The 27,189-nt window shown below is 42.8% G+C and overlaps 1 protein-coding gene across 1 annotated transcript in view; it reads right to left on the minus strand.

Moving 5' to 3' along the window:
• pcxb (pyruvate carboxylase b) overlaps window positions 1-27,189 on the minus strand; it is a 269,473-nt gene that overhangs the window by 40,189 nt on the left and 202,095 nt on the right. Inside the window, exons 13-17 of the mRNA XM_061066418.1 lie at window positions 17,890-18,034; window positions 16,771-16,860; window positions 11,238-11,459; window positions 3,954-4,110; window positions 922-1,162 (exon numbers count right to left, since the gene is read on the minus strand). Of these exons, the coding sequence (XP_060922401.1) occupies window positions 922-1,162; window positions 3,954-4,110; window positions 11,238-11,459; window positions 16,771-16,860; window positions 17,890-18,034 (855 nt within the window). The remainder of the gene's footprint in view (window positions 1-921; window positions 1,163-3,953; window positions 4,111-11,237; window positions 11,460-16,770; window positions 16,861-17,889; window positions 18,035-27,189) is intronic.

Here is a 27,189-nt window from a genome sequence, read left to right on the forward strand (position 1 = left end):
CTCCTGACATTCTCCAGAGGGGCTGTGAGAAAGCAAACGTCCGAGTGAGAGGAGCTGGACGTCCTCCTCAGTTTCTCCTGGCAGCCAGCAAGTAAAAACTACAGAATGTCCTAATGAGCTCATGTGAGAGCACAGGAGATCCTCTGGACGAGCGAGTGGGCGTGTTGATGATGTTTCTAACACACATAAACAAAACGAACAATATCTCAGGATGATAAAGCGGCGCCGCATCATAAAAAGATATTGAAAAAGAGCTAAAGAGAGCTTTTGTACCCCTGATGACGAAGGCATTGACGCCATTGACCGGCCCTCTCGTTTCCCTGACCTAAATCCAATTGAGCACCAATGGGACGTTACGTATCGTGTATCTGACGCCGCCAGGAGCTCACTGGTGCCCTGATTCAGGTCTGGGAGGAGATTCCCCAGGACGCCATCCGCTGACTCACCAGGAGCCTGCCCAGACGCTGTCAGGACTCAGGAGTACACATAGGCACGAGGAGGCCAGACACACTACTGAGTCACATTATGAGCTGCCTTGATGAAATTCACACATGGATCAGTTTTTTTTGTTTTGAATCTATCCCTCAATTGGTTGATGAGTTTAGTTACAATAGGCCGTTGATACGTTTTTTCTCAAATAATTATACAATGTTCATCAGAGAAGAGTTTCAACTTGAATCATAAGATCTGATGTGTGATTTAAGTGTACCCTTCATTTTGCTGAACAGTGTATATTGACACACAGAATGAGTGTGTAAACAAGGAAAGAAGTAACTGCAAACACTATCTTTATTCATTTGATGGCAGATGAGCAGGGATTCACATTAGGCGTCTTTAGATTTACACAGGGCTTACTGTCTAGAACTCTAAGTAGTAGTAAACAGCTCTCAAAGCAAACACTCAAAGCTCTTATTCCCTCACCTTGATACACAGGATGTGGGTTCCAGCTTTGACGAGCTCGTCTGCCAGTTTCAAGTAGTAGTCCAGGGAATACTTCTGCCTCATTGGGTCAGACACGTCGCCCGTGTAGGAGATGGCGGCCTCCACGACGCCGCCTGCGGACCCGGCAGCTTCCATCCCCAGCAGCATGTTGGGCAGGTAGTTCAGGGAGTCAAAAACGCGGAAGATGTCCATTCCGTTCTCCTTGGCCACCTCGCAGAACCTGGAGGAGAGGTGGGGGGGCGGCGGGACGTTAGCCAACAACATAGAGTTAATGACATTTAAAGTGAACACAAATCTAAGGCTTTGTCGAGTATCACATTTATGAGTTTGTCTTCATGCACACTGTATCCCAGATAATAGCGCTGGGTTGGTATAAGCCGTTTGAATCCATCTCCATCTCAACACTCGTAAATATTGCTGCACCTGCACTAATACAATTTTCTCACCATTTCCATGAGAAGTGAGCTTACACAGCCTGCAGGAGCGCACAATAACTCAGGAGGAGCGCATTCCCGTCTCATTATCCAAACTGCTCCTGGTAAATCCCTCCCTTCTCCCCCTGGATCTTAATCAGGTTTTCCATAACTGGGGTGAGCGCTGCGTTTGTGTGAATGCAATATTCAGACACAATGAGAGCTTTCGCGTCGGCAAATAAACCAACGTACTTAATGTTGTTCCACAAGAGGATTACCAGTCCGACGTCTGCATGTCCGGTATTTATTTAGAGCTACAATGCAGACAAGTGCTGCCGAGTGGAAGTTGCTTGGCACCGAATCAAACAAACCGTGCTGTCCTACATATCCGACTCGGAGCTGAAGTGATCACTATTCATGTGATTCAGAATGTTTCTATCAAAAACTTTGCTTCCCTCAAGAAGATCTAGTTAGCAGGTCATGTGACCCTTTCCTTCCTCCAGGCATTTTGAGATGTTTTCACATTTTTGGGTTGCTCAGCGTACAGTAGTGTGACCCGTGAAATGCACTTTAAGTCAATGAAACGAAATGAAATTACACTTTGATTTGATTTACTTAATAAAGGCGATGAGGCCATTTGGCTGTGGGCTACTGCTCTGATAATGTCCAGGGCGAGAGAGCGACTGAGGGAAGGGAGGATGGAGGGAGAGAGAGAGAGAGAGCTGAGCAAACACATCAGAGCCATTCATCACAATCATGCATATTTTCGATGGCACTCCCCCTATGGGACATGGAGGGAGAGTGGGAGAGGGAGATGAAGAGCATGGGATATAGAAAGAGGGAGTTAAAAAGAAGGGGAAAGAAGTGCGTGATGCAGAGAGATGAATGGAGACGGGAAACAGGGAGTTATACGAGTAGGGATAAGTAATGACTGCATGATGGGAGAGGGGGGGAGGACAGGGGGATAAAAAAAACATGGAGGACACGGGAGGTCCGTGTGTGCATCTGTGTGTGCATGTGTGTCAATGGCAATGAGGGAGGAGGGGAGAGCTGCATTAGTCATGAAGCCACTAGTAATTTATTTGAGGTGAGGGGAATTACATAGGTGCACGTGTCCTTGTTGAACTGAGTGCAGGTGTGTGTGTGTGTGTGTGTGTGTCCTTGTTGAACTGACTGCACGTGTGTGTGTGTGTGCCTGAGTATACATGAGTCATCTACATCACTGAGGCAGATTCTGAATCCATTTAGAAGAGTGTTAGAGTGTGTGTGTGTGTGTGTGTGTGTGTGTGTGTGTGTGTGTGTGTGTGTATACAAGAGTATTTATGGCCCCTAAACGGATTACTGCTGTACATCTGAATCAACAGTGGGTCAGTGAAATGTATGTAATTCACTGAGCATGGCATGGGGCAACAGCAACAGGAACCAAATTGACCTGATTTAATGTTTATTCCAGTTGTGTATTTTCTATTATCTGCATTTGGATACGTTTAGAAAGGAAGCAGCTGTGTCCGAAGGCTTCATACTACGTACACAGTCATTTACACAGCGTAGGAGAGCGTAGGTTGTTTCTTTTACCAGAATTGATCGAGCTTTAAGCAATGGAAGAAATTTTGAATGAACTATACAAACAGTTGCAAGAAAAAAAAAGCCGACTCTCCAGCAGTGTGTTTTTCCTTCATCATCAAGGTTGGCCTGAAAGTTATAGCTTGAACCACAGGTAAAAAGGACGTGATGCAATTAAAAGGCTACCAAAAAGAAACGTGTCATTACCTTGAGTTAATAACACACACACACACACACACACACACACACACACACACACACACACACACACACACACACACACACACACACACACACACACACACACACACACACACACACACACACACACACACACACACACACACACACACCTTTCTGTCTATCTTAGAAATACATTCAACTCAACTTTCATACAACCCTAATAGTAAAATGTTTTCATTATTAAATTTGAAACACTTTGTGGATTGACAAAATAAACAATTTGAATAATTATACGTTTGGATAACAATATTGTAAAGCGCCATAACATTTGCTTTTCTGATCTTCGGATTTTCGGATTCTTGAAAGAGGAGATGTGACAAACTGTAGCTTCAGCTTACCTGAATTTTTGGCTCTATAGTTCAGAGTAATTGGCTTTTTGTTGTTTTTACCTAGTGTTATTATGCAATAATGACAATACTTGTCAATCATGTCAAATGCTAAGCTCACAGCGGCTCAAAATCATATATGGAGTTGATAGTCGCCCCTGTTGTTCCCATGGAAACAACCCAGTCAGGGGAAATTTTTTAAAATAATGTGAGTGACGGACAATAAAGCTGGAGGAGCAGCAGCTGGTTTGAAGAAAGCATGATTATAATTGATGCTTTCCACCATTTCCAAATGAAATGTGTTTTCTGCACAGTACTAAGGCCAAATAGGACAAAGTTCTGGGACACAAGAGTACAGAATTATATGAGCATGTTCGCAGGGAGACTTGGCGTTGAAGCCTGTGAGCTCTTAAATGTTTGATTGATGGATGGAATGTGTGAGTGTATGTGTATGAGAGTGACTCACTTGAAAACAGCGTTATCAGGGTAGTTGGTGTAGCCCACAGCGTTGGCCCCTCTCAGCAGCATCTGGAAAGGGACATTTGGGATCAAAGCTCTCAGCTCCTGGAGCCGCTTCCACGGGCACTCTGACAGGAAGCGCATGGCCACGTCGAAGGTGGCACCTAATGTGACACACACACACACAGAGGGGAGGCAGTTAATTTCAGCCGTCATCTCAAATCCCGACTTTGATCTCAATTTTAGGCTCCAAAACTCATATTTCAAAGTTATCACATTATCCACAACACACACACACACACACACACACACACACAGGACACAGAATCCACACTTCTGCATTAGACTGGTTCCCCAAAAAGCCTCACTTTCTCTAGGCAGCTCTATTTGCCACCGGGCACGAAATTTCACAGGAAGATGAAGGATTGATTTGTGGGCACAAAAGAAGTGCTGCACAAACAAAACAAAAAGGAGTGGAGAGTGTTGTTTTCCCCAACGTAGCAGAAATGGCAGACGGTGAAACAAGTGGAGTAAATGTGGAGCCTCCACCGGGCAAAGGAAAAAGAACCTGGTTGTCAGAGGAGGGAGAGGAAATGGTCTGTTAGAAGGAAAGGTCGAGAGTGACCCTCAGACAGGGGGTCGAATGAAGTAGAGTCCCAATGGTCAGCTCGATCACAGAGAGAGCTCCATGACTTGACTAAAGTTAGACTTAAAATAGTAGTTAAAATCTCCTGTCTATTATTACAACTGTAAGAACACTGAGAAAAGGGTTTCTAGATCAAATTTGAATTATTGTTGCTTTGGAGAGAAGCCAGGCTAACAGCAGTAACCATGTTGCCAAGTCCGATTTGAGAAGCCAAAAACCAACCCGAGTTATTTGCCAACATACAAACAAAAAAGTAGTTTTCTGTTGGTTTTCAAATTGAGCTGTGGTGAAAACGACCATGTTCTGTCGTGGTTAGGTTGATAAACAAGGAGCGTTCCGGCACAGACATGAATACCACTCGGAGACACAAGGGGGAAAAGTTGCCACTTAAAAGTCACTTTAAAGTTGAAGACATGTTTCAGTAGAAGTGGAGGAGGAAGAAAAAAAGATAGCGATCTCTCATTTCCAATTCTGGGGGAGTAGATTAGCAAATCTCATTCCCGTTTATCACATCAGCCAGAAATATTGAAGGTTCCAGAGGTTTTCTGCTGATCCAACACTACCATCATTAAATTTCATTTTCTGAACACTCACACATTTAGACACAGATAGAATACTAAGCACAAGTCAGAGTTCCTTTCTCTGGGAGAAGCAGAAATGACACGGAAAACCCCTCCGTTTTATCGAGTTCTTGAATTTGTCTTCCCCCCCCGATTTGGATTTTGGCCAACATCAGCATGTCTAAAGCTACTGGTTCAGAGCGGAAAGGACTCAAAGCAATGGTATCTGATGTTAAAGTATTAATATTTCATTGCGCATGAGATATCGTACCATGATGCTGAGTGAGGAAATTCATCTGGGGCAACGAAATTGACTCTAATAATTTGATAACACGGATAAGAACTGACAGCCGGTCCCACGTGCACGGCGTTAGGCACGGGCGCCGCTGGAGCCTGCTTTTTCTGAGCAGGCAGCGTCCGGTCTGCCACGAAGATGTACTAGAACAAATCTGATGGACGGATGGGAACAAGACTTTTTTTAGGCAGTGCCCACTGTTCACCAACCTATCTGAAGATTGAGGAGAGAAAAATCACTTATTTTGGGGTAAACCATCTCCTGGAATAGGTGTGGGAATACAGGGTGTGTTGGGCGAGAGTAAATTTAACATAAAACTCAATAATAAACAGTTTTTATGCTCTGATATTGGTAAACTCTTTATCCAAATTTCCGCTGGTGGGAAAATAAAGTTCTATAAAGTTTACCTCCATCTCATGCTCTTGGGTCCATAAAGGCATGCCTGCGATGACTATAAATGATTAATATCTATAATTTGAATCACTGAGTTACATAAGCATACACTTCTCAGCAGTTCTCAGCATTTTTGCTTAAGTGTACAATTATAGCTCTGATGCATCAGACTCACTATCCGGCCAGATCAATATTTATGTCAGCTGTGACTCCATTGCATTGCTCTGGATTGGCTGATTTGCCTTCACATAGTCCAGACTCGTGTGGTTGCTCTTGTCTACATCCTGTATCAAAGACAGATCACATTCGTTTAAATATTTAAAAGGTATTGAAACCCATTGATTATATAACCACTGGAGTGAACAAGACATGCTTTTTAAAATCAATACCCATACATTTTTCTCAGAGAAATAGGTGACAATGTCAAATAAAAAATGATGTTAAAGAAAGTGGAAGAAAAGGTTTTCTTGTCTGTGCACCCTAATCCAGATTCACACCAAAATGAAACAGGTTCTTCTCTCACCCATTCCACATCCTTCCACCCATTTTGATGGTAATCTTATCTGTATTTTTTGCAAAATGATGCTAAGTAACTAATTAACAAACAGATATTTAAGATAGTGCCGTTTACAGATGGATTTAACAAACAAGAAAACAAAAGAAACAACAATAAAAAACGCGTAATTTGAGGAACCACATAAAGACAAGTGAGGAGTCCACTGAAAGGTTTAATGAGCATGAAAATGATGTGAATCGAATTCGCTGGCCTCCACCAGTCTACAGATCTCAACCCAATTGAATTATGGCAGATCCTGGACCGGCTCATCAGACGGCGCCCTCCCAGCTCCCTCATGAAAACATCAAATGCTCGAATTCGTCTTGGAAGATTGGCGCTTGTCTCTCCAGCGTAGTTCAGACACTTGTGGAATCGAGGCCAAGGTGCATTGAAGCTGTTCTGTGGACCCGTGGCGACACAAGACCCAACTGAGCCACTTTGTCGTTTTTTCCTTTAATTTGTCATCCATCTGTGGAGGCATTATGTGATCCAGTTCATATTACTGTATCTTCAATGGTGTAGGGAGGAAATGCTATATCAGGAGGGGACTTAATCCTCAAAGGGCTCCCACAGGCTTAATCTCTTCAGTGATTCATTCTGCCTTTAGGCCGATGAAACATGTGAAAGCAATATTCCCTAAGACCACTCTATGGAAAAACGATTCTTTGCATAGGGACGTTGTGTCAGGGTAACAGAAGTCAATACTCACATGGTCATCTCCCCTCAGTGGTTTATTTTCAGCTCTAAGTGATTTGAGCACAGCCAGGCGTAATATTCTTTATCCCTGATCACTTTGGAAGAAAAGCCCATTGTATAGGGACCTCGCATCAAGGGATACATGGTACTTATTCCTCCCGTGGTCATCAAATGATTTATGAGCAGCTGTTTAACGGTACATTTACAAGCTGTCACTGAGGGGCATTGTTTGCTGGAGCTGAACATTACACTACAGCGCAGTTGGTCTAATTTGAGCTTCACAACTTTTAATCAATATGAGACGAGAGCATGGCCGGCTGCAGGTGAATCTGGGCATGCTTGATGTATCTTTTTTTTTAAATATCAAATTGATAGCTACACATTAACCTCACAATGTAAAAGGTAACAACGTTCTTTAATTAACGAGGCACTGCAGGGATTTTATTGATGGAGTTTACTCATCAGGAAAAGTCTTCCTGTAAAAACTGTTGTGGACTTTCTGGAACCTCTTAGAAAACTGCTCCTAATGATGTCTCTGTTATTTGCCACTGAGGCAATTCAGGGCTTGTTTTGAGCCAGTGCCTAAACTTGAACCAGTTCTTTTGTTTCGACAGCCAAAAAAACGGTTCTCGGCCAGAATAACTGATTCCAAGTGGTCCAATCAAATTAGACGGAGCTTTGGGGACAAATCCTGTGCAGCAGTGTGAGCGTACGACAGATCAAATTTCAGACAGGAAGAAACTGAGGGAGTACTGGAACTTAAAGAAAGGACGTAGGGTTAACAGAAAGAATAAAAAAGGAAAGTGGGTGACAGAAGAGACATGGCAAGACAATATGTCAACAGATGAGTGAACCCACGAGACAAAGTTATAAAATCAACATAGACTGAGAACAAAAATGGAAAGAGGCTTTGTTCGCTGGTTTGCTTTGTTCGCTCGCAAGTTTCCCAACTTTGAAAAGAAATGAAAAAAATATATATTTTGAAAACAGGAATTGGAGCAGCCCCATGTGGGACCGCTTAAAGTAAGGGATCGTACTAACTAACAGAAACAACCTGACGTGAACCCTGATTGTCAGGAGAAGCGATGTGTGTCAAAAGATTCTGTTTTCCAAATGTTCTGTTGTTTACTTTTAATAACTCCAATTAACACACACAGTATTTATTATATTAAGATGTAGTTTCACAGGAAGATATGCAAATATACTATAATAATGCAAACTTGTGAAGTCCCAGGACGGTGTCAGGGGGATATCTCTAGAAGTTATTCTGCCTTTAAGTGTTTAAATAATTATGAGAGAGTCCCATTCTGTTTTCTCTGACTCACTCAATAAGAAGGAGCTGCTGCCGCCTCAAGAGGATTCACACACTAACACACTACACAACTTTTAACCGAGAAAGACAAATGAATCTTATGCTCCGCAGCTCGTATTATCAGCTCATTACAGAATCATTATGTCAGGAGGTGTTAAAACTTCTCCAGCTCTTGTTTTACATCTGATTCCACTGATGTTCTCTTGTCGTCCTCGTACGAACGGGAGACGAGCACACATTCACAAAGGACTGTTAAAACTTCAAGCTCTTTTATTGAAAGAAGCTTTCAAAAGTCTCCTCCCACGCAAATTCAGACATTAGCGCTTTATGAGGGAGGGACACGAGTTCTGTGAGGAGGACTCAAAGAAAAACCTACTCACTTTTCTCGTGCCATTTCTCAGGACTGGACTGGGCTCAGAGAGAAGATGACTCTGCAGTGTTTACTTTGAGCTTTTACTGCATCATTTGCCAAAGTTAAGAACATTCAACACGTTGTCAGCTCGGTTTCTGTCCATTTTCATACATCGTATACTGAAAATAGTGTTGAAACATTCAAAAGGAGCTGGAGACATTACTATGAACTGTTAGTAAGTAAACTCTCTGTTCTGGCTCAAAACTTATTAAATGTGTATTTTCTATTAAAGCATAATACAACTCCATGAAACAATTTTGAAAATCTTACCCCACTGCCTTGCTTGCGTCTCTCTGGCATTTAGTTCAATGAGCTGATGGTTTAGACTTTGAAAAACCTTTAGAAGTCTCAGTTCAGAAAACAGGAAACTCCTTGTAAATTAACATCTTTAATGATCAACCATTAAACGGCCTGAAATCAGGCTCTCTGCAGGATGCATCGACTGTTTTGCACAGTTTCTATTTCTCAGTGAGAAAACCCGATGGAAAACTCAGTTTGGGCCCTTTTATGAGGAAAACGTGTCTGACTGTGCCTGGAGATTCACATTTCCTAAAAGGTGGTTTATGACAGATTTTGAAAGACAAACGATCCCCCCCCGTTGAAGTGTGTTTGAGCCCAGTGAGGCTGCCGCAGAGTGGAAGGATCCTTAGAAGTCAGCGAGGTCGGGTTTTGCATAATTATAAATGATGGTAACAACATTTGGTAAACACATTTATTCGGGTCTAGGTGAAAGGAATTGGGTGTTAATCTTGTTAAGGTTTCACATGTTAAAAATTGTTATGATAAGGAAAAGGAATAATTTGCCCTAATCGGAGCTCTTTCCTCTTCCTGGGCTGGCTCACACATAACCACACAGGACGAGGAGCTTTCCTGGTGTCTATTCAGCACTTTCCTCCAGGAAGAGGAACCAAGTTCATTCATTTTCTCCTCAAAGATTGACTTTAGGTGTAACTACTTTTCTGGTCAGTCCCACAATAACCCGGTGATAAACTGGGAGGTGGAAGTCAGGAGGAGTTTAAGCCCTTTTTGTCGAAAAGTCTCCCGCATGATTTACTTTTGCCGTAACCTTTTATCTGTTCAAACACGAGAGGAGCAGACAGGTGCCTAATGTGAGATCAGCTCAAAGTGCCACAGTAATGACATGTATTACTTCTCCTTCCTGACCGGTGCTCCATGATCAGCAGGAATTTCATCTCAGAAAGGATTTGCAGCATCGAAGAGGTTTCACTGGCTCCAGCAGTGTCAATGAAAAAGAACCCCCATGCTTTATTTAAATTTTTTTGTTGTTGTGTGTCTCTTATGTTTGCTCTCATTCCCAGTAATACAAGCACAATCACAATTGACTATAATTGAGCATCAAATGAAGTGTTTCAACCTCAAGAGGCGCACTGGTCGTATCTCTTCCACAAATGCGCATGACGGAAGTGTTTGAGCCACATAAATGAATTTACTCTTTGAAACCAGTTCATAACAACTGCACTTCACTTTGGACCCCTTATCAAGAAGTGTTGATAATTGGTCTTGTTGCCAACTGTTCAAACACGAAGCACGTATTCTCCTTCTCGGGCCAATTTCAGAGTAATTGCATATTATACGGGGACATTATTGGACTGTTCATGCCTCAAGAAGTTTCAATAACGCGTTGTTTTCTCCATTCATGCAAGAGCGGGCGAAAGGTGCAATCACTGTCTATCGAGGGGAAGCTGCGGAAGAGTGACTAGGGGGAGTTGAGATGGAGAATCGAGATGCATTTTCAATGGCTCCTCATTTTCAATGACTGAAACGGGAATAGTGAGGTACAATCACTGTCAACAATGAAACATGGTGCAGGTCTGAGGCAAGAGTGGGCGACAATGGGAAGAAAAGTCATTAATATCTAACAAAGAGTTGATTAACACAATGGTCATCGAAGGAAGGAAACTAATGCCATTCTTAAAGGGCTGCTTGTATGAGATCAAATATTACAGGAATTTTAATTCATCATGTGGTATTGTGATAGAATAAGTCCGTCCCATTAAAAATCTATAACCTTTAACGTTTATTATTGTAATTAAGACGACAAAGTTCCAATATACCTGCTGCTGATAGACTCCTATGGGTCCGAGGATCCAAAACTAATATGGCCATTTAGATTGGAAGAGGATTTTTTACTTACAGCCAGATGAAAAGATCAATATCAGGACTATGCATTAAAAAATTCAGAAAGGAGCCAGAATATGATGAGCTGAGCCTCAAATAAAGAATGGAAGCATGTTGAAATTCCTTGCCTGCTTCTGCTAGACCCCACACCGCTTGAAAAAAAGTTTTCAATGATTTGAGGAGATGGAAATTTGGAGAGTTTTGCAGAGTTCAGAACATTTTCCCCGTGACAAAAATATTCGAAATGATCAAGTCACATATTCAACACACTAAAACTCTCACCTCCCCAGTTCTCCAGGCTGTAAAGGTTGCTGAAGTTGTGGCTGACGAATGGCGAGATCTTTTTCAGGTCGTGGGTCCGAACCCTGGTTGCCAGGAGCGATTGGTGAGCGTCCCGGAATGTGGTGTCCATGAGGAGCAGGCCTTTGTGGGCGCGCACGGCCTTGGCGAATCCTTCGGGACCATCGTTCAGCAGCACGTCGCGGAAACCTAGTGGAGGGTCGCCTGTACGTGGAGGAGAGGAGGAAGAAACGTGAGCAGAGGGAGAGAATTAAATGAGAGAACTGTTGTTTGTGAGAAATCAATGTCCAATGGTTAAAATGTACCACATTCATCAGATTATGCACACTTCATAATGTTCAATCTGAAGAAAATATATCCAAACACTTACTAAAAAACTCTTTCTATATGTTATGCGTGGCCAAAGTATGAGAGCATCATTTTATCTCTAGAACCTTAAGCAGTGTATTTGACGGTAGATACTTCTTCAGTGTCTGGACAAGATAAACGATGTTACCATTTTAACAAGACCCCAGACAAGCAGGTAAACTCGTGTTATTTACTCGGCGTCTCTCATATGTTGCGCCTTTAACAAGTATGGCGGTCGTCATAACCTCCGCTAATGAGGCGAACCCCGTTTCCTTTCATTGCTGCTCCAACCACCCTTAACTCGAGTGGATCATCTATAAAAGAAAAGGAATATAAACTCAGCAGCCGGCTAATTTAACACAGAACCGTCGGATTGGTCCTGCTGACGGTGACTCACTGGGCCACGGTGTGTTCTATATAAAGCAAACAGCTACTGTTTAGCAAACCAACAGATCCGACTGACTGAGCTTGGTGCTGTGCGGTTGCCAGCAGCAGCTGCGTTTTGCACTTTCTGCCCATATTAAACATTTCTCAGCCTTATCTGGCCTGTGATCCTGCTTTCGGGTTTTCACATTTCTCACGACACCAGCTGTCATGTTGCTGTAAATTTGAGTGCGGCACATATTTGTATTCCTTTTTCCAAAGTGTGAAGGCAGCTCCAGATGGATTACACTGAAGCAACACATTTTTTTTTATTGTTTTGTATATTTCCATATAATATTTTAGTTTTATAAAGACAGCTCCCAGCCCGAGGGGGGATGAGAATGTCTGCACGGTTGTGATTGCTGGTCCTTCAAAAAGTTGTTGAGACACTTTTGCTCATCACCACAGATGTAAACCTCATGCTGTTGTTCGAGGAAACCTCCAACAAAGTCAGATTCATCCTCTGGAAAACGTGTGTAGGTGATTTCCTCCAATAGTAGATGAGAAGTTTCAGTGTGGGACCAGGGAGACATGTAGCTGAAAGGAGTAATTCAAGCTAAAAGGTGAACTATAAACATGAAAGCAAAGAGCTGCTCCACTCCCCTGAGGAGCCCAGGATGAGAAGTGTCGGACATGACTTGATGAGTGTTGCAGCTTTCAGCCTTGTGATGTCACATACAGTGGCAGAGTATATATCCTCACCACTTAAAGCCTCAAGACGGAGGCATAAAAACAATCGGTGTGAAATCCCCAAGACAAATACTGGCATTTCCAGTTTATTACAGGTGAATGGTGCTCAAAACAAACCCATTACACTTCGCTCCATGTGTGCTGCTATAACCAGCCTCCTCTTAAAATCCTCTCTCTCTCCTCTCATGTGTCTGACTCGCAATTAAACACAACCAGGGGCGCTAGAATATTGGAAGCAGGATTGGGATCTATTTTTGCTGGGGTGTGAAGAATCATCAATCAATTAGACTAGTTAATGAGGTACTTTCTGCCTGCTTAGTTACCCTCCAACCCGCTGTCCCTCGCCTTCTCTTCCCCTCCATCTCCCTTCCTCTCCTTCTGCGTGGTTGAATATTCACTCTTGACCTTTTATTGTTGTACCTCATCCCTGAAAACAAATGATCTCCGCTGTAATTGTCTCTAAGGCCAGCATGAGTGGAATGAACTGCTCTCACACACACGTGCGCGCACACACACACAGATGTAGATACATTTCTCCACTCAGGCAATCACAAATAAGCTCTGTTGAGCTTTGTGAAATCACTTTGCCGAAGCAAATAGATACAGGCACTTTGAACTTATCGAGTGTAGAACACAGAGAACAAGGGGACACACGACACACATGTAGCCCCCTCTGCGCACATAGGGAATTATTTATACTCAGTCTTCCTTCCCCTTAACAATAGGGAAGAAATGGGGCATCACTCCAGAGACTAGGGTGTTTTATGCATGGGACATTTTCCAAAAAAAATACAAAATAGCGAGTGTCGCATAGTACAGAGCAAAAAACAAAAATTAGTAGATACAAGTCCCACGCGGTTGCTGTGCTTGACAACTGACCCACTTGCAAACACAATCAGACATTCTCTTGCACTGAAAACACCTCACTCCCACTCCCTAGCTCCTCTGCCCTCACTTCACTCCCAGCCTCCCAGGCTGGTGTCAATTCATACCTCTTCCCTTGACATTCTTCACCTGCCTGGTCCCTCTCTGCACACTGCAGCTCTCCACCCCCAGCTCAATACCAGCTGATGTGACTGGATAGAGTGAGCTATTGTGCTCAGAGGCATTTCTTTATTTGCAATTTGTGGAGGAGACAATCTCAGAGTGATAACAGCTTGCTTTGTCACTCTCCAGAGCTGCATCTACCTCCAAAGAACACTGGGTAAATATCTGCTATCTTTGTGTAGAGGAACCTTTTAAATGGCAGATTCTGATGGATTATGCAAATGAGATTTAACCATCAATATGGTAGACATTAATGACTTTCTATCTAACCATATGGGGGCTGCATGGCGCCGCGAGCTGACAATGAGGCCGCACTACATTTGTGATCTGAGTTTCTTTGTTCTTTGTGTTGGTTGCTGTTCCGAGTGCCTGTGTTAGCTGCAGGTGAGTCCCTCCCTTTGAATTGGGTTGGAGCTCCTCAAGTTAATAAAGCCATATGGGCTCCAGCACCCACTGTATGTCTGTGACTGTATCTTTCACTGTAAACACTCCTGTGACTGTCCCCCACTGTGCTGTGAGACAAGAAACACAATGGCCGCCCATCAGCACAGAATAGTTGAGTATGTGCTGCAACTGTTAGCGCTAATTTGAAAACACTGAAGCATCTCAAACGGAGGCTATGACATGGACAGGAGCAGCAACCACCAACAGACGCGATGTAGCTCGCTAGATTGTGATGCACAAAACTATTCAATACATTACATTTGTGGTTGTGCGTTTAGGGGGAGGGGCATAGGTGTTAAAGTTAAACTCATTTCAAAGCTACATGAAAATTTGTTTTTGGGACCTGATGTTGAAAGATGATCCAAAACATTTGAGGAAGGAGAAGAGGGAAGATTACGACTTAAAGACCATTGGTGTTAATCAGATTTACACAAAAAAAGATGAGGCACAGATGTTACATATTGTTCTACCAGCCAGTCTTCTACTTTAATCGTAGACGTGAAAATACAGCTCACAACAGGGAGGGAGGGGAAAGAAGTCTGTCATTTTTATTAGTCATTCTTCCTAAAGCTAACTCTGAGGCATCTGGTGATTAACCTCTACATGTCCTCCATTAAATAACTGCAGACAATAATTGGAACAAGGTGTATTTATACAGCATCGATGAACCACCAGCCATCAGAGGGAGCGGTTCAGACGACAAATCCTAATTAGAAAATAATGGCCTTTGAGTCCTTAACACTTTGAGTCAGGACACCATCGCCCCGTTGTTCAGAGAGAAGTTTAATCCCCATTCTCCTTGGTGTAGCTTTACTTGTGATTCCTTCCATATTTAGATGTGACTTTTGATATATGACAATGTCAGTGTAAACTTTGCTCTTCTATCGTCTGTGGGTGGTGCACGGTAACAGTCCTTCCGACTCGGTTCCACATCGTCTACATCACCATCCATCTCCATCGTTTATCTTTCCACGTCTCCCGGCCACTGCCTGACCGGTTTCTCTGCATACGGGGATTATACACTTCCAAAACCCTCTCTTCTCCTCTCATAACCTCTTTCTCCTTCCGTGCCCCTGTACGTCCCTCCACAGAGTGCAATAACACAGACCTAATCCCTCTCTTCTCTCAATCCCTCCGTTGAATGAAAGAAAGGATATAAGCACATTACAAAACTCATTACTAGGCTTTAGGTATGCCTCTGTGCGTGCCTGTGCTACATTTAACTACCTCATCAGCTGCTTGCTATAGGTTCGAGGGGGCATGCGCTAAAAGGGTGTCTGCTGATATAACACCAGTTATTCTGAGCGTACACATCCATGTGTGCGTTTGCTTTTTTGCAATGAGACATCTTTAAACACGACATCTGCATAAGTGGCTAAGTGGCGGGTAGGCACACAAACACACTCGCACGCAGGATGTACCCAAACACTGCAGATTGGTTTGTCCTACTCTCCTCATTCCATTCCACTGTGCACGCTTTTTGAGATGTCAGATTTGATCAGCTATGCCTGATTATGATTCATATTATTCACATTATTTTGTTATAAATTCATGTTTACCGGGCACGCTGGGGTATGTGCTGAGGCAGAACAGGGCGCTGATGAACATGTCAGATTGATACAGCCGACCGGCTCGCTGTCAAAAGGAGCAGCTGCGTGAATTCATGCTGGTTTGCACCCCGCAAATAAATCAACTCTGGGAGGTGCAGTGAGAAAAGGGCAAAAAGTGCATCATCACAGAACGACCACATACAGTGAAGACAGATTTTTAAGCATAAGAGTGGAACTCATCGTTATTTTAAAATCTACATAGACCAAATGTGATGTTGATTTTGTTCTGCAATGCGATTTGGGCCTAGTTCACGATAAAAAACTTAAAACAGGAAGAGTCTATTACTTGGCACGGTCCAGGAAACGCAATATATCTGACTCTGTTCAGCAGATATTGTAAACAAAGCTACTTCCCACAATGTGAGAAGGCACGAGTATGTAGGTCTTCTTAAGTAGAGGAAGTGATGTAGCCTGTCCTTCGATGCACTTTTGATCATATCTCCAGAATGCAGGCCGTTGTCAGGTACAAACTTTGTGACTTAATGAGCATGTCAAATAACTTGGCCATTGGACTTTCCTCTGAGATTCCAGGGTTGCTGGGGCAGAGCAAGGTGAGAGACACGAGAGCTCGTGCCTTCACAAACAAGGAGCTCCATCCTCTTACTGCTGTGCTCACAGCTCAGCAGAGCACTCGGGCCAAAACCCTTTTCCTCCCCAAGTGCTAAACTGAACCATTTAGGGAGGCCCGTTCTGCCTACAGCTATCAGACTGTTCGACAGCTCATTTGTCATTCAGGCGGAGCTTTTAACCAAAGTGCCCGACAGATCCACTATTTACATTTTTAGCATTGTGCCTCTGGGAGGAATGAAATCGCCCCAACCCTTGCAAGTGGCAATGCCTTGCTCATTTAGACCAAATGTAATACATGAAATAATAATGTGACATGATTATTGTATGGTAATGGTTCAACAACAATTCCAAGTGGATCAACCCTTTGCTTTAGACGGACATACCCATGGTGACAGGAGGGAGGACAGGGTCTATGGAGGAGGGCTTGGCCTTGACAGGGAGGGGTGTAGTTGGTCCATTTACCATCACGTGACCTATAAGTGGGTATACAAATAGAGAAGAAAAGTCAGATGCATTCCTTTAACATACGGAACAAATAATGTAAAAGAAAAACAGGGTTTAGGCAATTAAAGTGTGCAAGCGTTCTACGTCTATCGGCAGAAAATGAGTATGATATTCTTAATTATGTTTTAATTAGTGAATAATCTCATGTGTTTTTGTTACTTTAGAATGAGCCCTAAGGAACTGGACCTCTTTCACAAAGTCCACGATATTTCCACAGCAGCCCAGAACTTATAAACCAAACACAGACTTTATAGAGAGGTTCGTTTTTTACTTTTTTACCGGAGGGCCACTACAGGTTTTGCCTCCACACTTGGAATTAGAGATGTGAGGATTATTCAGTTGGTTATAATGTGTAGCTCCTCTGCTAGATGCCACTAAATCTTCAGAGCTGAACCTTTGTCACAATTTGTTAGACATGTCCTCCAACAGTTGTTAGATTGAAAGGGCCTCAGCAAATCAGATACAGAGAAATCTTAAATTCCAAGACTCCAGGACTTGAAAGCTTATATATATTTCACATCTTGCAGTGTGGTACATGGAGCAGTGGTACCTTTATCTTACATTGTTTGAACTTAAGGTCGATAAACTGAAATCTTATGCAAAAATAGCTCAGCAGCACTCGCTTTTACTCTTGGGTCTCGAATTTCTGATTATTTCATTGAATCCATTATATTCTTCCTCTCACTTAAATCACCACAGCGCAACTACATTACGTTATATGCAGTTAGTTTGGGATAGAGTTTAATGTGGGAGAACCCACCATGGAGTTATAGCTCTGTTGGAGAAATGTGCTTCCTTATAATCACTGCATCTATTTAAAAGGTCAAACCAGCAACAGACATTTACTGCTAAATATCAGATACTCATAAAACAAAGGCTAATGTCACGGTGTTTGATCAGAGATGTGGATAAATGATTAGATTAAAATATTAATTACATAGTGAGGGTGTGTCTTTTAGCCTCTGTTCAGTGTTTGTGTGTGTTATATATACACTGACCCAGGTAGTGCAGGAGCTTCTGGGCTCGGTTCTGAGTGGGTTTGAGGTTGAACAGCTCCTGGTTCTCGTCGATGAACTGGGTGTCCACGGTGGAGTGGAGGAACTGGTGGTTGGAAAACACATTCTGGAGGAATGGGATGTTTGTCTAAGTGTGGAGAGAAACAGAAAGAAAGGAGGAGACTTTTACTTTGTGATCTTCTCAAATTCATACAAATATAAACACAAAGCAAGATTTTTTTTTTTTTTATGGAGAAGCTATAATGTCAAGACTGTGCTCAATATCTTTTCTGCAAATTAATCACTCAAAAAAATCATCTCCCTTAGGAGAAAGATAATAAACAAAACACTAGTTAACACACAAAGAGAGGAATCACGCAGGGATCATAGAGTCAAAAAGCTGAATACGCTGAACACGGCTCAATCCCAGTTCAGACGTTCAGACCAACACACACACACACACACACACACACACACACACACACACACACACACACACACACACACACACACACACACACACACACACACACACACACACACACACACACACACACACACACACACACACACACACACACACACACACACACACTCACACACACACACACACACACACACACACACGGAGCAGACAGAGAAAGTCAACTGTTGAAAGTAATTACATTCCATTTCTATTTTCTCGTTGTTTGTTTGCCTCAAAAGTGTAATCCCAGCAATTAAGCTCTCTGAATTAACACAGAGAGCGAGATTGAATGAAAGAGGGGGAGAGGAAAGAGATGTAATTGTTTGAGTGAATTTCATTACTTAATTTGTCGCTAATTTTTGTTCACACTTGTACGCCCGTCTTAACAATGTGGGGAGACGACTTTAACACTGTGAATGGGGGGGTGGGGGGGGGTAAGATTGACACAATAATGAATGGGTTGAGACGGGTGGGAAGAAAAGCCAAAGAGAGGAGGGTTGAAGGGATTGAGTGAAATATGTTAATATGTTCTTGAAGCGGCTTCAGATGTGTTAAGCGTTTAATGTCACCAGAGGAAGAGTGAAGGAATGTAAGCGGGGGGAAAAGCCTATTTCTTCAAGTTGGCCAAAAAAGATTTCTTTGTATATGACGGAAAATGTCAAGAGTTTGCGGTGACATTTAAAAAGATGAAGAAAAGGAAAAGAAAAAGAGAAATGGGCTGCCACTCACAAGGCGGCCTCCAAGTGTTCCTTTTTATTTGCAAATGCACGAGGATGCACAGAACCAGAGCTCGGAATGAGGAGATGAAGCCGGTCCCTGAGGAGGTCGTGGGTACAGCAGCTCGAAAATCTAAATAGATGGTTCTTAGATGGATCCCTGCGCCTTTCTTGCCAAACAGATGAGTATATGCAAACACAAAACACGCCAAAGATGGACTGAATTTACAGCCATAAGTTGGGCATTTAACTGACAGTCGAGCCCAGAGTGACTGGGAATAATTGCTGTGGCACAATCACTCAGGAATCCCATAATTGGGAGAAGGAAGTCAGGCAATAAACAAACTGCAGAGACACACACCTCATTACCGGCACTGTGTCAGTGAGAGAGAGGGAGGGAAGTGTATCCGGGAGATCAATGCGGTCGGGCAAATAGCAACAGTGAGAAGCGAGCTCGTGTTGGTCACGGAGCCGGAATGAGACGTGTAGAGTAAGAAGTGTGGGTGAGAGCAGGAGTCATTAACATTCTTCTTAGGAGGAGAGGGGAGGAAGAACAAAGATGGAGACTGAAGATGACAGCGGGATATATTATTTATATATACGTCTGAGTTGACAAAGAGAAAATCTAATTCCACAGAGGGGACGATCTGCTGCTTTGTAAATACATAGGAGCAATGCGACCTAATTAATATTGAAAAATTGAATTTGAAAAAGAAAACTTTCCAGACATTTAAATGCCCAGTGAGAGAAGAAGAGAGGATTTCATTTTCTGCAGTACACACACATACACACAGACACACAGACACACACACACAGACACTCGTAGGCTACAAGCCGTGGACCAAAACAAGAAAGGATTTCTGCTCAAAGCTACACTAGAGCCGAGGCTTCTGAAACCTGTGGACATCATCTTCTCTTCCATTTATAGCCTATGCGAACATAACTCTATTAAAATGTGTGGCGCTGCCTCAAGTACCTGCCTCCTCGAGGTAAATATGGAAATGTGGAGATTGTTTTTATTCTATTTAAACTGGATCAAAATCAAAGCGTTGACTTATATGGGGCAGCCAAACGCAAACTGGCAATGCTAGCTTGTTAGGTATAAATGAATGTTATACATTTCATAACATGTGTAAAGTAATGTTGGGACCCTGTTGTTTCCTACCGTTGCCAGACTTAATGCTATACTTACCACCTATCTGCAGTTATGTCTAAATTAGGCCTGTGGTATGCTTGGTGTTTAAACACTCGACATGCAGGCAAACATCTGCGTCCTGAATGTTATGGTTCACACATTTGCTTGGATTCTTCAAATACTACCGGAGAAACCATCTTGCCACTTGCAGTTGACAGCAGTTGAATTCCCTTAGTGGACAGACACAACCTAATACTTCCAAAAATGCTAGAGTATCCCTTTAAGCTGGTAACATGAAGCTGGTAGTCAATGTTTTGGATTTACGTAACCACCTGAACAAGTTTGAACCCACAACAAATATTTCCCCCCATTTGCACTACACAAGGCACCACAAGGACGAGGTCAAAGGTTTAAATTAAGTAGCACAAAAAACTCCAACTGTGAAAAATGTGAAAATTTAAGAGAGGCGGATTTTGGAATTCTACCTTCACGAGTCTGGCATTTCCCCCCCCTCATTCACTCTCTCATCAGCTCTCTGTGTTTGATGTCGTCTTCATCTATAATTTATACGTGTAAACAAATTTAATGAGTGAGAGTAAGTAAAGGGAAAAAGTGGGCAAGAGGTATAAATAAAATAACAACGCTAGACATGGTGTGAGGAACAAATAGAGCGAGCAGATGCTTATTAATGAAATGCTCGGAAATAATGGGGAGGGAAGATGGAGACACCAGGAATACATGTAGCTTTTTCCTTTCCTCTCTGCTGTACCAGATCAATTTGTTCATTATCAGGCTTTTCTATGCCTGTGGCTACCTCACACACACAGTCGCACACACACACACACACACACACACACACACACACACACACACACACACACACACACACACACACACACACACACACACACACACACACACACACACACACACACACACACACACACACACACACACACACACACACACACACACACACACACACACACACACACACAACTCCTTCTCCATGTTCCCTCTAATGATGTGCAAACAAACTCTTTGGTCTCTCCCTTCCCACCACTCAGCATCTCTTCATAACTTTCCACTCATTCTTCAGCCTTTTTTCTCTGATAACACAAACACATAAAAAACAAACTCACACACGACAGAGGCTCTTCCCTGGAACATGGCTCCAGCTCTCACAGCGAGATGTGCAGCTCGCAAAACACATGCACGCACACACTTTCCTGCCGGTGACGACTGTGGCTCCTGCTCCAGAATGCTTTTCAGATTGCAAGCACACACAAACACACACCTTCAGGAAGTGTAGTACTTTCGGTGGCAATATAAACACTTCCAAATGTGAATTAATGCTCTAGTTTACACCCCAGCCGCGGTTGCACTCACATGGCTCAGTGTCAGAAGTCACTGCCTCCGTTTGGTGCGAACCAAATCACTTGTGGACTTTTTTTTTTACTCTTCCACCTACAAAATGGCATCTGTCCATGTCGACCCTCTCTCTTACTCTCACAGCACTCGGTTTATCACCAGAAAAGTCAGTTTTATTGCCATTTCGCTCACAGGCGGTTGTTATCGCTGCAATCAGCTTTACTGGTGATTGCCAAAGCAACATAGTGAGGTAAGTATTGATGTCTCCGGCTGGGAACACAAGTCAACTCAACACAGCGCCACCTTGAAACCGTTACTGTTGCATCTGCTCGTTTCAGGTGTTTCCTTTATTTCTAATTTAATTTGTCCAACACTCAAATGTTGTTGTTAATATAGACAGAATTTACGGCTGACGGTAATTTGCAGTCTGGATATCTTCAGGGGGAGAAACAAAAAAACATACCACCTGCTATTTGATGTTTTCTCACTGTCTACAAAGTGTCTGCACAGGGACATGGTGTCATTTTTCACGACGCAAAGCAGGCGAGTCAGTGGGGTCTGTCAAGAAATATTTCACTCCACTTAAAGCAGCAAAGAAACCAGAGACTAAGTACTTCTGGAGCTGCTCTGCATATTAACATTTCTGTGCAGACATTTGCTCACTATGCAAAGGAGCTTTCTCACTAATGTCATGACCAAAAAGAAATGTGTATGCACACGCCCCCGAAACTGATCTGAGGGAAGGTTCCACAGAACAAATCAAACCCTGTAATTTTTATACAGTATATAAAGCCACCTTTAACATTTCATTATATTTCAAAGGAAGTTCCAATTGATGTTCTTGCACCACTTTCACTTTTTAAGCCTGAAGTCAAGTCAGCCCTTTTCACTTGAGCTAATCTGGACTCTGTAGTGCAGTCCTGTTTACTCCTGCAACTCTCGTAGGGACAACAACCTGAGGTGAATGAGGAAAACAGGGAGACGTCAACTATTCATATTGTGCCCGTTTCCGGCAGAGATTTAACCCCAAGAAACAAAGACCCTGGCAAAGACTTCAATTATTTAAAATGTATTGAAAAACAGAACACACAGCAATGTCCAAGTATTAATTTGACCAGCAGTAAGGTTAAGTCCTGTTTATGTGTAGTAAAGATAAAGTAATACATTATGATTGCTGGACTTTGGCACCTTCCTTATTTTAATCTAAAATGCGATAATGTGGAAGAACTAGTTCCGGGGCAAATTGTTTTCTGATGAGACCAAACCAGTCCAATATTTCTCCACACAAAACACAAACAACGATACTTTTTTGTAGGTGTGTTATATGCATTTTGGTCAATGTGTTCCACCTCTTTTGTTCTCCACACAGACTCTTTACCTGGGGGCAACCAAAGACTGCTCAAACGTGATTGGTCAAACTAGAAACGGACACCAGAAAGCTTCCGACCCCAATATCTTGTCCCTCGCCTGCAGATTCTGTATATTCACACGAGAACCTGGTTACAGAGATAAGTTCCAGTCTGAGCAAGATGAGCAAAACAAAGTTTACTAGAAAGGCAACAAAATCCAGTAACCACCAAACCATCGACCACCATATCTTACAGGCAACAGAAGGAATCAGGAGAATGGAATGAGGTTCCAAACAGATATATCAGAGTCAAATACCTGGAAAACAACTCAGGGTGTCACTCTGCTCCTGCACTCAATCTACTGGCTCACTGACGGTTTCAAATCCTGATACTGGCTTACAAAGCCGGGTCCTCTGTTCTAGGTCTCTGATCCACAGCTCAACCGGATTCACCCTCTTCCAAATGTCCTTTGTAAACAAGGATGTTCTGTTCCCGCTCATGAAGTTCAGGTTTTGCATTTTCTAGTAAATATGCATATTGTTGAATATTGCCTATCAGGTTTTTTATTTCTTGCACTAAATGTGGAGTTGCTTGATGCAAAACTGTGCTCGGCATAACACACAAATTCACAACGCACACCACTGATCTCTGTCTTCCCAACACAAACACTGCCTCCCTCTGTCATACACAGCCTCCGCACTCCCTCAGTGATTAGGAGTTGAATAGGAGAGCTGTCAGGTCATTTGTCTTTTCTCTCCTCTCCTCCTCTGTCTCCCTATCCCAATCCGTCACGCCCTAACCACTGGCCCGGGCACATAAACAAGATCCACACACACAGCCTGAGGAATGAATGAATGTATAGACATACTCACATAGACAAAGAGGGGGACCCCTCATACTTGTAGGTACAATTTGAATCAAGCACACACACACACACACACACACACACACACAGACACACACTTTATAAAGCAACCTAAAGGCAAGAGCGAGCAAATGCATGAATAACAACCGCAAACATTTCAAATGGAAGACTTAGAAACAAGGCTTTAAACACAACACATGGATACACAACAACGAGCACACAGTGACACATGTGGATGCAGGGTGACAAGATGTTCACACACACACGCGCGCAACCACTCAGTGTCATGCAGCTGAGATGTTTCGGTCTCAGTTGGCCGCTAATGACTTTGCTGTTGTCCACTGATTGGTTTGTCGGAACAGCAGGCCAGCCACTTCATGCATGCGTCTGTTTACACTCTGGTGTGACAGCAGCTGTTTGTGTCCGGAGACAAATGAATGGGTCACATTAGGCGCTGATGAGAGAAACAACTGGGACCACATTTCTTCCTCCATTTCTTTTTTTCAGTTTTGAGAGCATGCCCTAATTCTCAACCCTGCATCTCTGCCGTCTAATTTCCTCTTCACTTCTTGCCTCTCATCCTCTTCTTTAAAGTAACCACTGAATATTCACTACAAGAACCATCTTCTTATTTCCAGTGGCCTTTACAACCGTGAAGCACTCTCTGAAAATGGTTTACTGCCAAAAGGAAGAGCAACTGTGGCTTGAATATTTAGCCTTGCCATCTCGCTTTTACTCTCACCCTCTCTCCAGCCGCCTCACAACAGATTTGTGCATGACTCCTTCATGGCTGTACCTAGAAATTAAATCTGGAGCCAGTGTTTGACATTTGCCACATAGCTTTTATCTCAGGGAAATAAATGTGGTTGGTGATCTTTCCGGTAATAACTCGTATCACCAGTCCAGGGCAGAGCAATTTTCACCTTGCATTTCATCATGGGCGCTGTGGCCGGGAACCTTTCCAATGAGAATAAGCTCACACGGTGAAAAAGCAATCTGATAAAATACAAAAACATAAACTGACAAAGACCCTCTCTTTCTAGAATGACACTTTTGCATGCGTGTGTCTCTGCATGCATTTGTGCACTTGGGGTTTCATGTGGTGGTGAAAATCCAGCTATGATCCCTTATTAGTTTTGGAAAACACTTAGCATCGCTATGCAAAGGACGAGAAGTTGGGAGGAGAGGTAATCTCAAAGCTTTGAGATATGTCAGACACGGACCATGCTCAGCTATTTCCAACTCAGTAATGGGAGAACATTCTCATTACAGTATGTTTCAGTTGCCTGTCTGGAAGCCGGAGCTGGCCATGGTGCTGAACTCGCCCGACATCCTAGACAAAGTACGCCACTGGGGAAATGCAACCGCTACTGCACTCTGTTGTTATGATATCTGTAGCATAACTACAGTGCTCAGGAGAAGAACCAATTTGTGCCAGCGTTCAGCACCTTGCAGTGAATTAAATTTACTGTAAAAAAAGCGCTGGGTGATTTGCGTTAACAGCCGTTTAAGAAGCAAATGCTGTGCGGCTTCAAAATATTTTGTTCCGCGTTAAAGGAAATGACAGTTTTTCCTCGAGCGCTCTGAACTCTAACCGCGGCTCTAACCGCTTACATGACAATCCCAGACGATTTACAGGGTTTGCTAAAGTTCACACTCATCTCCGGGGGAAAATGTGGGAAATTACAAGGCGAGCAAGAAGATGAGATGATGAGAGGGGGGGGAGTGGATACAGCGAAGGTACGTTTCCTTACAGAGACGCACAATAACCCAGCGGAAGCTCAACATGTCACAAAATGATTCTTAAATGGTCTTATGATTGGATTTTCTTCACTATGAGGGCGGATAAACTCACGACTGCTACTATGTGACGTGTTTTCCTTAAACACCGTGACTCAGACTCATGTGGTATCAACAACCGGGGCGCTGTACTCGCTGACAGATAAAGCCGTCTCTGACTCTTTCAGGGACCCTGAGACACCGGCTTATTAAAACAGATCGCTCCTCAGTGGTATTTTGGGAAACCTTAAGCAGTAGGCCTGTGACGCATTTAATGGCTCGTGATGTACTCCAAACCCACGGAGCGCCTAGTCTCACTCTCTGTTAGCAGGTGTCTCGTCCCCTGTGTTAATTATACTTGAACTTGTGAATAATTTAATTTAAAGAGCGAGAGTTCTTCTCAGCGATATGTTGTCAATACCGACACTATGATGTATTTGGCATGATCTCAAATCAACACTTCTGACACATTATTTCTTGTTTAACTACAATTACCTTGTTTTTACAATTGAGCAACATATCCTCAGTTGCTGTGCTGTTTCAGATAATAAACCGCATAGTGGTTCCATCGATGTGCTTCTAAAGTTAACCCACCAACACCAGCCACTGCAGTATTTATAATGAACAAACTCACAGCATGCCGCGGCCGATTCAAGTTGTTTTTAGTTTAGGAATGAAACTGGAAATAGTTTCCTTCAGAGAACACACAGTGGTCGGATAAAAACCTAAATATATCTCATTTCTGACTACCTGCAATCAAATGCTTTCACTTACATTATATCAAAGATAAATTTAAAACAATTGCCTGTCTAACTATCACACTAAAGCAATGTTCATTCTAATTTACAGCTTAATGTCAGTTTTAATTAAGCCTCACCTAAAACCATGACACACGACATTTCAGCCTACGTTTTTCTCACTTCACTTATTTATGTCGTCTATAGTATGATTAGGCCGTAGCACTAATGCTACTTTTAATCAGGCTGGTTATCTATAACATCTCATTACTTCTACCCGTCATCCTCCCTTTGGTAGCTGTGACTCATTTTGGCAGCTCAGTCATAGTTTGAAGAGTTTAAGGCAATGGTGTTTCTGTAAAGTGTAACATACAGTAGCAGCCCCATTTCATGTCTGAGGCCACTGTTTATGTGGTTCACTCAATCTGAGGAGCGGTGACATAAAAAAGGGAAATCCCAAGTGAGCAGCAGAGAGTAAATAGACCCTAAAGGGGCAGTACGTAAAAAGATGCAGCACAATTATTAGGTGAGAGAATACCCAACGTTTAGTTTTTCCCAAATCTCTTGTTTATTCTCAATGCAAGCAGACCTTAGAGATAGGGTTGGTAATCCTGGAAAAGGGAGCAAGAGCAGGCTATGATATGCAGCTGACACATTCACCCTCTTGCCCCGGAAACACTTGAACATCACTACCTGAAAACTACAAGAAGACGACTTTTTCGTGACTTACTCTTCCATCTTTGGCTCTTGCCTATACTTAGCAGTGTGTATCTCTCCAGCTTGTGACAGACATGTACACAAGCATATCATTGAATTTGGTCCGAATGAAATAATTAGACATGCTTATTACAGTCCTGCAAGAGCCAGATAACTTTATTTATAGAA

The sequence above is a fragment of the Limanda limanda genome, chromosome 22, assembly GCF_963576545.1.
Source record: "Limanda limanda chromosome 22, fLimLim1.1, whole genome shotgun sequence".
NCBI classification, from domain to species: Eukaryota; Metazoa; Chordata; class Actinopteri; order Pleuronectiformes; family Pleuronectidae; genus Limanda; species Limanda limanda.